Source organism: Lepisosteus platostomus, chromosome 10 (assembly GCF_059453375.1).
Source record: "Lepisosteus platostomus isolate fLepPlt1 chromosome 10, fLepPlt1.hap1, whole genome shotgun sequence".
Taxonomy (NCBI): domain Eukaryota; kingdom Metazoa; phylum Chordata; class Actinopteri; order Semionotiformes; family Lepisosteidae; genus Lepisosteus; species Lepisosteus platostomus.
This window is the reverse complement of record NC_142620.1, coordinates 8,919,014-8,933,316: the sequence shown is the minus strand read 5'-3', so window position 1 is coordinate 8,933,316 and position 14,303 is coordinate 8,919,014. Positions and strand designations below refer to the sequence as shown.

The 14,303-nt window shown below is 36.1% G+C and overlaps 1 protein-coding gene across 1 annotated transcript; it reads left to right on the top strand.

Moving 5' to 3' along the window:
• The first annotated feature begins 53 nt into the window (after nucleotides 1-53).
• Nucleotides 54-13,773, top strand: dlst (dihydrolipoamide S-succinyltransferase). Its single transcript, XM_088647962.1, has 15 exons — nucleotides 54-212; nucleotides 3,071-3,104; nucleotides 3,411-3,453; nucleotides 4,085-4,146; nucleotides 4,252-4,326; nucleotides 4,938-4,993; nucleotides 6,468-6,576; nucleotides 6,869-7,030; nucleotides 7,472-7,557; nucleotides 8,658-8,755; nucleotides 10,093-10,223; nucleotides 10,955-11,028; nucleotides 11,194-11,277; nucleotides 12,224-12,391; nucleotides 12,495-13,773. Exons 1-15 carry the CDS (start codon nucleotides 150-152, stop codon nucleotides 12,627-12,629), a joined length of 1,380 nt encoding a protein of 459 aa, XP_088504088.1. The 5' UTR covers nucleotides 54-149; the 3' UTR covers nucleotides 12,630-13,773.
• Nucleotides 13,774-14,303: the final 530 nt, after the last annotated feature.

The following is a 14,303-nucleotide window of genomic DNA, read 5'->3' as shown; positions in this document are numbered from 1 at the left end:
CCCCAACAATCCCAACCTCCCCTCCCCCGTCACTCTTCACGTTGGTTTATCCCAGGTTGTTTCCGCCCTGTGGTTCTGTGTGACAGCTTCTCGGTCGGGTTGTCTGCTGTTGGTTTTCCCCGGTACTGCTACTGCTGTCCTTAGTCGTCATGCTTTCCCACTCCCGGTGTTTCTCCCGGACTCTCGGCCGCTCCCTCTCCGCTCTCAGCCAGGTAGGCTCTTGGAAAAAGCAACCCGCCGTTAGCTCGCTGGGGCTGAATGCGAGAGCCTGGGGTTTGGCAGTGAGGCGGTGGAGTAGGATGTAGGCCGGGGATAGGCCTCACGACACCCCAAGGACAGAGTGACACTCCGTACCCGCGATCGCAGAGCGGCTCCTCTGTAAAACACTGAGAATAAGCACCCTGAGGGTGAGGGAGCGACTTGAATAATAACGAAATCCGGTCGTATAATCTTTGTATTCTACGGCGTCATTGAAGACACTTTGGGGAAAAACTTCTGCGCTGAAGTGAGGTCATTGATAGGTTGTTCCATTAAAAAAAAACAACACTTGCCGAGTTACATTTGTGCATGTAGCGTTTGCAAATTGCCACTCTGTAGTGCTTTATTTTTTCCCCGTTTTTATTCTGCCCGGCTGTTGTGAAGTGATCAACGTAAGAGAACAAGGCTGACCTGCAGCTCACATGTTGCCCCTTGACTGAATATTATTAACGGCAGAAGAGAGTGAAGGCACAGCCCAAGGTGGTCTGTGGTGTGTTGAGCGGTCTCTCTTTTAGAATTTAATACGGAGATAAACAAGTTCTGAAACCATAGAAAACAGTAACCAAAGTCGTTTTAACTCTTGGTGATTTTGCAGGTATTGATCATGTATAATAACTGATCTGTTCAGCTAGGTTCACGGTCAGACGGTTGGCGGTTAAGGTGGGGCAGAGTATCCAAATGTCTTGAAATTTCACCCCACTTCAAAGACAGCAGGTCTACCCTTTAGGACCATGTCTGTGATAGTGTTTGAACTCCTGCCTTGCATAAGGCGGCGCATCACAAAGTATTGATGGCCTTTAGAATTCCCCAGTGTTGTGTGGTGTTGCTAAATTCAGCCAATGTTTTCTTACAAACTTCGGCATGTTTAAAATAATATCACGCATTAAAACCACATGAGTTCTATTTGTAAATTTACATTTCATATTTTAATGAACTACCGGGTGTATGTATAATATGTATCTTAAATACATTCCAATCGGAATGGAGGAAATTATTTCACACTAAGGGGTGCATTTATTTTGTAGTCCATGACTGAAGAGATGATCAAAACTCCACAAAAGTTCAAAGTAAAACACTGTGCCTTGTTTGGGTACCTGATAGGAGTATTAAAAATATTTTGAATTTTCAATCAGAAATAACATTTTTTAAAATAAATAACCATTTGATATGTACAGTTATTAAAATCTTGCAAATATGGTATGATTTATTAGAACTTTGTTTCCACTTATATTTTTTATTCATTATGTAAGCAGCTGTTGTTGTTAAATGTTTTGTGTTAACCTTTATTTGTGTGTTATGTTATAAAACTGGGGGTCAATAAGATTCATTCCCAGTCACCCAGGAATGATCACACTGCAACTGCATACTTTTAAAAATAGCTTGAGGGGTGAATGCAGTACTTCAGGTTACTTGGGTACTAGGGCTTATTTGTTTTCTTTCTTTGCAAAATGTCAGTTTTCAAATACATTTCCCTAAAATACAATTGTAAATTGAGAAAGTTCCCAAACATACTGAAGTAGTTTATTGTATAATTTCCATGTGGTGTATATTTATGTATATTTAAAGAATAATATTTGGCTTAAAGCCTTTTGATTTTTTTTAAACCTGGAGAATGAACATATAGAGTTTTCTCAATCAGAGCACTCCACTCACAAGTGGTTTTTGGCTGCAGAGAATTGTAAGAAGGCTGGTTTACAAAATCAGTGGCATGCCAAGACAGTATTACTAATGGAGAAAAATTAGCTTGACTCCACAGTCTGAAAATGTTTTGTTGGACAGTGCCTTCAAGATCATTAACAGAAAAGTTATGTATGTGACTGTATGTGTATTATTTCACTACCAATATGAGCCAATATAAAACCCACTAAAACCACACCACATTGCTTGCACAAAGGTCAGATGAAGATCTTTTTACTTTAAGAAATGAAAAATCTTTGATGTTTTTTTCTTTACTGAATTTCTGGAAAGATGTGCCATCATTAATGGTATTTATGGTCTGAAAACATTTCTCAGAATAGAAAGATTGCATAATTCTTGTACCTTGCCCCTTTGTGAAACAGTAGTCAAGGCATCCAGTTCTTTCTATATTTCTGTTCTCAGCATAAAATGTGCTGATTAAGAGGTTGTCCTTTTATTGTTCTCTTACTCTTGTGTGAAGCTGAGGGTCTGAGCCTGCTGGACATTCTGATTCTTTTGTCGCAGAAGAGATGTAAGGGGAGTCAGGGAGGAGGGGGGTCATTATAAAGTATGGTTAGGCTTCTCTTTGTTCTTAACATAAGTTTTTTTGTAACAAAATGACAATAGGTACAGTAAGTTCCAGTCAAGTAGTTTTGAGTTGGCCTTTGAATTTCTTCCTCCTGAAAAGAAAGATCGTCTTCAGACTCGAAACACTGAAGTAATTATAAAATGTTTTGCTGAACTGTATATTTTGGTGAAGGATTCCTACAGTCTATTTTATTTGCTATGCTAAAGAAAAATATTACTTTCAGCTTTATTGTGTCTCGTGACAGTTTACTTGTATCCGCAGGTATATTTAATTAAACTGGAGTCGCCAGTTATATAAAATATAATTAAACCGGTGTTACCACATGTACGTGAACTGCAGTCCACAGTCCTTTAACCTATTTTTCTTATCTCATTATCTTGTATTTTCATGTATTCTGGAATCAGAATTCATAGAATTGGTCATATCCTATTAATTGAAGAATGGCAATTTACAAACTTGATACAGGTCCAAAATACAAAATGTGTGCTTATGTTAAAACTTATTTTGTGAATAAAAGCATTTCCTGTTTTTCTTTTCTTTCAACAGGGTAATAGTGTCTTAGGGAGGAGGGCCATTTCAGGTAAGGATTTTGCCTTTTATTTTCACTGATTTAGCATAATTTAGTTCTGTTGTCGGTCATACACAAAGATTTTATGTCTTATGAATATCCATAAAATTGGTCAAATTCCCCATGAATGATTCATGAACAATTCTACTGGAGATGATAATGCTTATTGAGTACCCTGATTAAATAAAGGGCTTTTGAGAGGTTAAGTACTCTTTACAAAGGACCACTTAAATATACAGTAAGATATTAATAGGATTACTCTATTTAAATAATGGAGTATTGTCATCAGACTGTTAATGTTATCCTTTATCTGTTTAGGCCTTTCTGCTTGTCATCACCTTGCTTATGAGAAGAGCCGTCTGTAAGTGTTCTGTTTTTTTGGAATCTCCTTTTGTCACCCATATATATGTGCATGTGTCTTTATTAATCTCTAAGTCCTCAAGTTAAGTTGAACGGCTCAAAAAAACTTCTCTGAAATTGTCTGGAGTTATATTGCTGTCAAGCAGTATGATTTCCGAGTTGTTTCATTAGTAAGAAAAAATGAGTTCATGATTATAAATGTTCAACATCCTGTAAAGTGCACTTGTTCTATTTATTTTAAACACCTGTGGGTTTGCATTTAAAGTCTTTTAACCAAGGTGAAATTGGGTCTTTTTATGGTTAAAGAAACCTCAGACATAATTTTACTTTTAACGTTCAGGACATCAGTGTTACTATCATTCTTTTACACAAATACCAATACATTGTCAATATTCCCATAAGAGTTTTGAATTGAATTAACTGTTGATTCATTTAACCAATATGATGGAACTGAATAGTTAGTTAAATATTTTAACAGACGTACATTTGCATTACTAGAGTTTTGTCAAGAGTAATTCTCAGTTGTAAAGATAATCGGTATGAAATTAGCTGCTGATAAAGAAAAATGTTAATCGTACAGTAATTCTGCTTTTTTACTATTAAAGCTGCCTGAATAATCACATTTCTTTCAGGGAATGTGGCAGGAGATCTAGTGTCTTCCATATTAGGTACTTTAAGACTTCAGCAGTCTGCAGTAAGTATTCACCTGCCTTGGTCCCATTTAAAATTTAAAATTTGTCTTCAGTTTTTTTAAATTGCCTCTAGTAAAGTATGTTCACATTCTTTTTTGTTTTAACAGAAAATGAAGTTGTCACAGTAAATACTCCTGCATTTGCGGAGTCTGTCACAGAGGGTGATGTAAGGTGGGAGAAAGGTATTGTTTTTTTTTCCATTAAAGTTTTGGAATTTAGAATACTGTATTAATTTCTTTTTTATTCTGTAGTAAATCTTGCATATTTGACTGCAGTTCTATATATCGCAGAACAGTATTGTCATTTATTACTAGATTTACAGTTTTGGTGTATCCATATTGGTATACATTTTTCAGAAATGGTTTTATCACTATTGATATTAATTATTGATATAGTAGTTCAGGTGGGTACCTGCGTCAGCATGCGTAGGCTGCAAAGGAACAAGTAATAGGTTTATTCCATGCTGAAAAAAAGAAGAAAGAGAACACAACGTTTCGGCCGTGGAGCCTTCTTCAGGGCTCACACCTGAAGAAGGCTCCACGGCCGAAACGTTGTGTTCTCTTTCTTCTTTTTTTCAACATGGAATAAACCTATTACTTGTTCCTTTGCAATTATTGATATATGCAGGATTGGATCAATACAGTAAACATATCTTTTGTATAATTCATCATATTTGCCATTCTTTCTTGATTACATGTAGTTAGGTGTTTTGATTCCATTATGATATTGATCTACTGTTTATTTTTGAAAGTTTTTCTCTGCACAAAATGTAACTATTCATTTTGTCTTTTAGCTGTTGGGGATGAGGTTGCAGAGGATGAGGTGGTGTGTGAAATAGAGACTGATAAGGTATAAATCTTATAAAGGATTTACCTACACATCACTTTTTATATAAGTCTCACCCTGAATTGCTGTTTTTGTCGGTATTGGTTAATATAACTCACTAATGACTCACGTTAAAGTGAGAGAATATGGCCTTTTTTTAAATAAAGAACTGTTGCCCAAATAACTTGTAGAAACATATTGACTCATAAGTGTAATGCTGTGTGTGAAACAATGATAATACTTCATGCTTTTATTCAATTCTTAGGCTCACACCTTTGCAGAAAAAGATGTATTCAAGACATATACTGAACTGTAAAAGTTAAGTTTTAGGTAGTGAACTTTTAAAGGAGAACTGCAGTTCCAATTTCTCAGACCAGTTATTTAATCTCAGGAACTTAATTAATTGACAATATCAGAAAAGTTTACAAATTAAGAATTAAGCACAAAATCGTGAACTTTGTGAGTACTGGATAATTGCAATGTTGTTGAAACCTCCTGGTCTCTCTGTCACCAAGAGCGGGAGTTTATGCAAATTGTGAGATGAAGCGGCCCTTCCTGCTCACTAGTTACTGTAATGTCTAATGTAATGCGATGTACAGTCATTGTACAGGTCATGCAGCTGACATTTCACCACAGAAATGTGATCTGCATGTAGAGTAACACATAAGTAGTATTTTTGTATGCAAACCATCTCAACGTCAAGAACAATATTTTTATTGGGTTAAAAGAGATGTATTTATAAACCTGCTTGTTTACAATGTAATAGGGCCGCTTCACATCACCAGAAGTTTTGTTGACTCATTCTGAATAGCAGAATATTGCACTTCTCATACAGTAACTGGAAATTTGTCTATTTGCTTAGATAAATTGGAGATTATACTCTTTCATTGTGGTTTGAAATGCACTCATTTTAACCCTGAAATATAAAAAGAGCGTTGCCGTACCCCTTTAAATTTTGATACTGAACTAACGGAATTCAACATTTTCAAAGAAAAAACCTTCACACACCGTCTTTACAAATAGCATATATCGTTTGCATTTATTAATAGCATTTATGGCCATTTGTTCTCTGCCTAACTTGTTACAGTTGTTAATAGTTAAAATAAGGAAAACAGCTACTTGAATGAGGTGGATTATATGTGCATCATCAACTTAAACATGGTTATTCACACTATGGGGTAGAAACTAAGATAAACTATGAATTGGACATTAAAGTATTTTAATTATCAGGCTCCAATGGCTCGAAATGTTAATAGTCAGGTAAATTTGCAAAATGAAAGGCAATAATAATTGTGTGTGGCATTAAAAGCTTATGTGAATAACAACAGAGTTCAGATGTTTTCCACAGGATAACATGGGAATATTCTCTTCATGTTTTTAAAATGTACTAGCGCTGTTAAAATGTTAATACAGAAAGCACACGCTGGTAGGATGTGAAGGGTACTGTGAAGGTTACAGTATTTTTCTTAACTTTATTTCATGAAGACTTGTCTTTCAGACCTCGGTGCAGGTCCCTTCCCCTGCAGCCGGAGTGATTGAGGCTCTGTTGGTCCCAGATGGAGGCAGAGTGGAAGGTGGAACCCCGCTCTTCAAACTCAGAAAAGGAGGTGAGCTTTCAGACACAGTTGTAATTATATGTTTATGTCTTGTGTTGCATGCTTGCTTCCTTGAAATGTAAACATCCGTGAGTTCTCTTAATTTCAATATATACATGGATAAGTGTGATTCAAGCGATATTCTTCTGGGGAGCTAAGCATGCATACTCTTACCCTTTGGAGGGAAATGTACAAACTCAAAGTGAGTGGGGAAAAAAGCTTGAGCTGAAATTTGTCTTTTCATATAAAGCGGAAAATGTTGCATTGCACTGTATCACAGATTACTGACAATTTGTTTCACCAGCTGGCGCTGCCAAAGCCAAGCCTGCTGATGCCCCACAGCCAAAAGCAGAAGCGCCAGTCACAGCAGCACCTCCTTCACCCCCTCCTCCTTCTGTGGGACCAATCCCCACCAGCATGCCCCCTGTCCCCCCTGTGCCAGGACAGGCCATTGACATGAAACCTGGTAAGACACTTCTTCTGCTCTGCTCAGTCATAGCAGCATGTATTCTTCACGGAGACTTTGTTTAGGAAATCAAAGTCATATTGAATATCAAAGCATATTTATTAACTATCAGGTCTTGAAAATCATAACTGTACAGCTTTTTTTGTGTATTTACAGCAATCAAAATCAGTAATTATTTAATACATCTATTACAAATACAAGAGTGTGATATTTGGTATTTGCTACAGTATATACACATGTATGTGTACCTGCATGGATATATAAATATATTTGCTACATTAATACTTGTAACACTGCTTTGTTACAATTAACACAACTATAATAGGCTTATACTAAATGATACCAACATACCTAAACCTATTTGATCGGACTAGTATATCTTTTAGCAGTCCATGAAAATGATGTTGAAGAAATCAAGAAAATGTTTTCTTTGCATTCCAGTTGGTGCCATTAAACCTACGGCAGCACCATCCACTCCATTTGCCTCTGCAGAAAGCACAGCAAAAGGGTCCAGGTCAGAGCACAGGGTAAGAATCTACTGCAGTGTTGTCAGACAAATGAGTAGAAGCAGCACCTGTGCAGAACTGTCAGCCTAACTAGGGAATGGCCTTCTATTTTATTTATAACCATTTCCACGTCCCTAAACAGGGAAGAACATTGCACAGAATGTATAAAAGTATTGCTTTAAATGTTTTTATTTAATGATTGTTAAGTCTTAAAAATCTTACATAATTAATAACCCTAAGTTCTTTCATGTTTCATACTTCATAAGGCACTGTAGGTTTTTGAATCAATAGCATCATCCATGAAGTTGAAAAAGCCTTGTAGCCTTTGAAAAGGTGTTACATAAACATTGAAATAGTTTTCACAGTTTTATTAGCAAAGAGAAAAGTACTGATTTGTATTTTATACTGAGAATGTTGAGCTTTCTGTTCTTCTTTACTAGGCATTTTTAAACTGAGCTACATTTCTTCTTAAATCCGCTTTCTGTGAAGGTATTGTATAGGTTCAGTTTGGGGTACAACTATCTCAAAAATAAGAACAAAGCAAAAACTGAACTGTAGTATCCGATGAGAGCTGCTTTATCTAGATTTTCTTCAGATCCAGTCTGCCGTTGCTTGCTTGCGTGTCTTTGATATGTGTGTGTTTGCCACAAGCAATTTTCAGAAACTAACCACAGTACCTCAGGTTTATAAAATGATTTCTTGGTTTTGAAGGACTTGTCCTGTACTTCCTGGAAAATTAGTTGGTAGAGGGGCATCGTATTTAATTTTTGCTTTATTTCAATGTGCTTGTGAGGTTAGTTTGGTTTTTTAAACTTTTAAGATAGATCAGTGTATATAAAGCTGTCTTATGTACATCCGTTTTGGCGAGTTTGGACACTTCAAATCAAGTTACTTAGTTTGGGGTACCTATTTTTAAAGATGCAAAAGGCGGTTCGATATCTTTAGATAGAGGACCTGTAAATGTTAAGTATAATCAGAAGTGTTGAAAATGTTTTAACTATTGAGGTTTTATAATGTTACTACCTTTGAAAGCTCAAGAGAAGAACTATCAGAATTTGCTTTACTCCTTTTTTGTGTTTGTAATGGTATTGTAAGGTGTTTTATTTCTTCTATAAAAACAGGTAAAAATGAACCGTATGCGATTGAGGATTGCTCAAAGGCTGAAGGAAGCACAAAACACCTGTGCCATGCTGACCACTTTTAATGAGATTGATATGAGGTGAGACATATCAGCAAACAGAGGGCTTCTCAAGGGACCATTCACTTATCTTTACATTATGAGTCGTATATATCAAAGATATGACAGAAGGAACTAAAAAATAACACTCAGTTTTGTTTTCTCAGTAACTCCCAATATCTTATTTGCGAAGTTTGTGGTCTGCAGTTTGGTAATTTAAGGAAAAACCCTTATTTTCTTATGTCTGTGAAATTAATCTGTATTAATCACAGTACCCAATCTTTTCTAAAGTTGATGTTTGATGGAGAATTTTGGGTGTGGAAGATTACACAAATGCTAAATGCAGCAGAAAGGAATAAATCTGAATTTATTCCCTTTTCCACTTTTCTGATCAAATATTTAATGGCTTGAAAGACATTAAGAAACTATAGTATAAATAGATATGGAGCAATACTTTAATAAGTATTTATGGATTTAGTTTAGATCAATAGGAACAGCTCAGTGGAATTTAATACCTTCTTTAACATTGAATGTAAATATTTGTACATAATGTCAGTAAAACAAAGATAAGACTGGTAAAACAAGCTTTATTAATTTATGTGGAAATGTTACATTTTTTTCCTGTGTAGGAGAAAACACTTTGACCATTTCTTTCAAAAGCTAATGAAGGTGTCATCTTACAGCTATTTGGGGTTTGCTATGTGTTATAATTGAATTCCTATTGATGGGATGCAGAAAGACTCCCAAGGATTGTGTTATTCTGGAGACTAAGGAAGGAGACAGGTTAGGAGGCCAGAACATCTGAAAACTCCCTCATGAGAATAACGTGATGAGTGGAAGAGAGGCTGAAATAGAATAGGCTTTTATGACAAGGCAATAAGATTTGGATGGTTTTTAAAAGTGAAGATTTTTATCGCTTCTTCTCTTCTTTCTCGGAGAGCTTGTGTCTTGGGAGGGGGTAATGCCGTTAGCGGAGTAATCCTAGAATTTAAATAAGGTTATAGACAGGAAAACAAACAATTAAAAACAGCATAAACACTGATAAAAGGGTCTGTTTTATCATACCAAAGAAAAATGAATGTCTACTTAACAGGAATAGTCTGCATTCGATAATCTTAATGCAGTGTTTAGTCCAAAGGTCTTTGCTTGGTTAATTTATTGTAAATCAAAAAGTTCTACTATATCAATAGCCAGAATGATGCATGTTTCATGTAATGTGAATTCTGATAGAAATGTTTATGGTTTAAAACCTCACTTGTTCTAGCCTTATTAATGATAACAGATGTTTATTACTGGTCTAACATCTGGTTTTTGTTGGAACTGTTTTCATGAGCTCCTTGAGTTCTTCCAGGTGGGTCTCACAATCCTCTTCTCCACAGTAACATCCAGGAAATGAGAAAACAACACAAAGATTCTTTCCTGAAAAAACACGGCAATAAGCTTGGTTTCATGTCTGCATTTGTGAAAGCGGCTGCACATGCTTTAGCTGATCAACCTGCTGTTAATGCTGGTAAGATGGATTTGTCTGCAGTTTTACCTGAGGTGTACTGTAAAGCAAGCTGCTCTGGGATGCTGCCGAATAATAATTTAAAACAGTTATTTTCTTAGTACCTTCTTATTTCGTCTAAGATTTTGAATTTTTAGTTTGATACATGGCAAGTGTTCCTGTGGTTTAGAGGTTTGACTGAATTTTATGCTTTCACTTCTGAAGAGTCTAAATGCAAGGTTTTTTTTATGAATAAGCCACATAAACCTTCATAAAGCGTCATTTGCACTGCTCCTAGCTACTCCGTCCTATTTAGAGAGCCCACAGAACAGGTTGACAAGTTTCATCTTCATAGCTAACCTCCATGTATCTAAAAGTGTCTGTATATCATACCTGTGGTTTATTTGTCTAGAATTTGCCATTTGTGGGTTTTTTAAAATGTGTCATTTAGCTTTAGGTTAGTAAAGAAGTATTGATATATAGTTAGAAGTGAGTACATAGAAATGTGTTCAAATATTATTTTTAATTGAGTTTGTAAATGCTTCTAGTAGAAATTCAAAGAAATATAAAGCTTATTAAAATCTGTAAAGACTTGACATTGTGTACGGTCTGTACATGCAAGACTTATTGTCAGTAAAGTCGGCATGCTATGGTCTTAAAGTTAGAAATACATTTTGAACATGTAATCTGCAGAAAATGTAATATACCTTTTGGATTCAGTAATAAAATTAAAATGGTTAATTTCTCTTTTTCAGTCATTGATGATACAACCAAAGAAATTGTATACAGGGATTATGTCGATATCAGTGTGGCTGTGGCAACACCAAAGGTAAATTAATGTTGGTATTCTTCACTATGAAACATACTTGTTAATTATAAAACTTTTTTACAGAACCTAATGACATGACACTTTTTATCTTTAAGGCAAAGGTTTCAGTCATCTGGATCTGTTGATGTGTTGTAAAGTTTGAAATATTGTGTTTTGTCATGTCAGGGGCTTGTGGTTCCAGTGATCCGAGGAGTTGAGACAATGAACTTTGCTGACATTGAGAGAACCATAAATGAGCTTGGAGAAAAGGTATGGTCTTTCTACTCCTGCTGAAATAAAGGAGTGTGTAATTTGACAAAAGCAATCAATAATCCATGATCGTTATTGTGGAGATTTTTATAATGTTGTAAAAAATCATTCTTCATAATAAGCTTTTGCCAAGCTAAATGTCCGTTCTGGAATCAGAAGATTTTGTATTTTCTGGGCTCAATCTAGGTGTGTCGAAAGAAAGCACCAAATAACTTGCTTTTAGACTTGGAATCTTTAGCAAATTTTATTTTAGCTTTGCACAGATAGCACGAGCCAGTCGTATGGAAAGCTGGACTTTTTCTAGTTTTGGTACCTTGTTCCTTAGCAACTGCAAGCACAACAATCGAGTGAACTGTAAATTCATGCAGTCTCATGATTTTAACCGGTGGGCCTCTGAGTTGCCGATCACACTTAAAATAGACAGAAGCCTGTGGTCTTTGGGCAAGTTGGAGGTAAAGGCTGCTGCCAGACACCTAGGAGGAAAGGGGTTGAGAGTACTGTAGCTGAGTAGAGTTCCTGCAGATGAATTGCACACGCACTCCAGACCTGACCATGAGAGCCCACTTATTCAACTCTGAATTACGGGCTTTCATGGTAGATGACCAATTTGCCCGTTAATGTTTGAAAATGAATATTTTCCTCTTTATTAGGCTTCTTTTCTGTTTGTTAGTAAACTAATAGCATTTGTTTTTATTTTGCCATTTTTGTCCTAAACCATGTCAGGACATATTGTGCCATTAGCTTTGATGGGGTGTGTGTGTAGGGTAGGAGAAGCAGGTGACTGCTATTTTTAAAACATTTCTCATGATTTGTTAACATGGTAGGTGATAAACATATGAGGAAACCATTAGAACTTTTAATTTAATTTCTGTTATCAGTCTGTAGTATGTTTCAGAAGTAACAGAACTAGTGATGGGAAAAGCATCTTGTGTTTTGATGTTTCTAGGCTCGCAAGAATGAATTGGCAGTGGAAGACATGGATGGTGGGACCTTCACTATCAGCAATGGAGGTGTTTTTGGGTCATTGTTTGGAACGCCCATCATTAACCCTCCACAGTCCGCTATCCTGGGCATGCATGGAATTTTTGACAGGCCTGTCGCAATTGGAGGGAAGGTGTGTTACTGTTAAAAATGTTTTGTACGTTTTTTGTTGAGATTTTTGAGCATTTTTGTGTTCTTGAAACTGAGCTCATCACAGTAATGTTTGCACGTTCTAGGTTGAAATTCGGCCCATGATGTATGTCGCTCTGACGTATGACCACCGTCTCATCGATGGAAGAGAGGCGGTGACTTTCTTGCGCAAAATCAAGTCAGTGGTGGAGGACCCCCGAGTGCTCCTGCTTGACCTGTGACCTGTGACCTTTGACCAATAAAACACAGGAATTCTATTTAAGACAGCCTCCCTTAACACAAGCAGTGGTTATATACTCCATGGTTATTACTACATGTTTAATTATTATATTGTACAAAAAAGAAAAAGGTGTAATCTTGTAGTTTACCCTTGGAAGGAGAAAGGTGGTTTGGAATTCTGCATGAGATCAAAGAGTAAAACAATATTTTTACTTAATGTATCACAGTCTGGGTTTTCAATGGATCAGGTTTCTTTCAGTGCAGACAGTAAAATAATGTAGAGGTGTTTATTTTTCTTGCAATATGCTTGCGTCCTTTCACACTAAGAAATGCAAATAGATGTTAATTTGTTGTAATGTAAGTAGTACAACAAGTTACAAATGGATACCTTGGGAGGTTTGTCTTTTTGGAGAAAAAAAATGCACTGAATAATAGCTGTAAAAAATTATTTCTGTGATGACAAAATGTAAGCTGAAAATCCACCTGCTCTTGTTCTGTGATGGTATAAGACAGCTTTGGTGCAGCATTTTCAGGAATCGGTGGCATTGATATCTGTAATGCATAAAGGTAGCCATACATGTTTCGCAGAAACTAGAGGTCTGCTTCATTGATAACCCTGGGAACTGATTTTACGTCTGCTGTATACCGAACATGTAGGAAGGAAAATGGTTTTAAACATTAAAACACAAAACTCCTATAGTGTTTTGGTGGTACATATTGACTTTAAAATGTTTTGTGTTCTAGGTTTTACTTATTTGATACACGCATCAGCAACAGAATTGTTTTAAATTTTCAAAAGACCACACAACTACTCATTTTATGTTATGTTTGCTTGCGTAAATTTGAGTTGTACAGAGGATTCTTTTCTGAAACGGGAACATGGCTATAAATGGTAATGGAAATAAGGTCTGCCTTATAAGATGTTCTGTAGTGTCAAAAACGTCTAAGTCTGTCACCACTAAACTGTTGTGGTAATGTAAAAGAAGCAAGGGATAAACAAGAACCTCAAAATTTTGGTAAATCGTAACCATACTGTATTAAACTATCACAAAGGTTTTAAGATATTCAGTTTTGACACTTGAATGCCACTGTTTGTAAAATCCTTAAAGTTTTAAAATAAACATTAATTATATTCCTGCATCTTAAGTCGAGACCGAAGAGGATGTGGTTATTAGGGTGTGTAAACCCTTAGCTGCACTATAAAGTCAAATATAGAAGGACGGAAATGGCAAGTGCTCACACTAGGCATGCTGTTACAGTACGATCACACAGCATTCTCCCTGCAACTTCCAGATAGGAAAGTCCTTAAAGAGTTTCAGTTTCTCCTTTTTCATCCATTCATCTAGTAACATTATTCTCTCTCGAGTGCCAGACAAGCAGCCCACATTTCAGCCTTTACTAGCATACTAGTAGACTACCTTAAAAAGCCATTTTCAAATTTGAAAGGATATTTCATTTTAAATTAAAAGCCATATGATAGAGAGCAGCAAAAGAAGGTAAGGTAAAATTGGGAATTTTTATCGTATTTGCATTTTTTTTTTCAGAATCCTTAATGTAAATGCGGTCATTGAGTCTTGCACAGATTGTATCAAACAGTAAGCTTAAACCACATGTGCACATCCAAGGGCTGTGCGCTCATTTAGCCTCTACACTTAAGAATCCAAATAATGAGATCA

What these genes read in the sequence shown, in the direction of transcription:
- dlst (XM_088647962.1), top strand. Translation starts at nt 150, where the DNA reads ATGCTTTCCCACTCCCGGTGTTTCTCCCGGACTCTCGGCCGCTCCCTC. An exon ending in AGGGAGGAGGGCCATTTCAG is followed by an intron (nt 3,105 to 3,410) that starts GTAAGGATTTTG and finishes TTATCTGTTTAG; the next exon opens with GCCTTTCTGCTTGTCATCAC. An exon ending in GGTCCAGGTCAGAGCACAGG is followed by an intron (nt 7,558 to 8,657) that starts GTAAGAATCTAC and finishes CTATAAAAACAG; the next exon opens with GTAAAAATGAACCGTATGCG.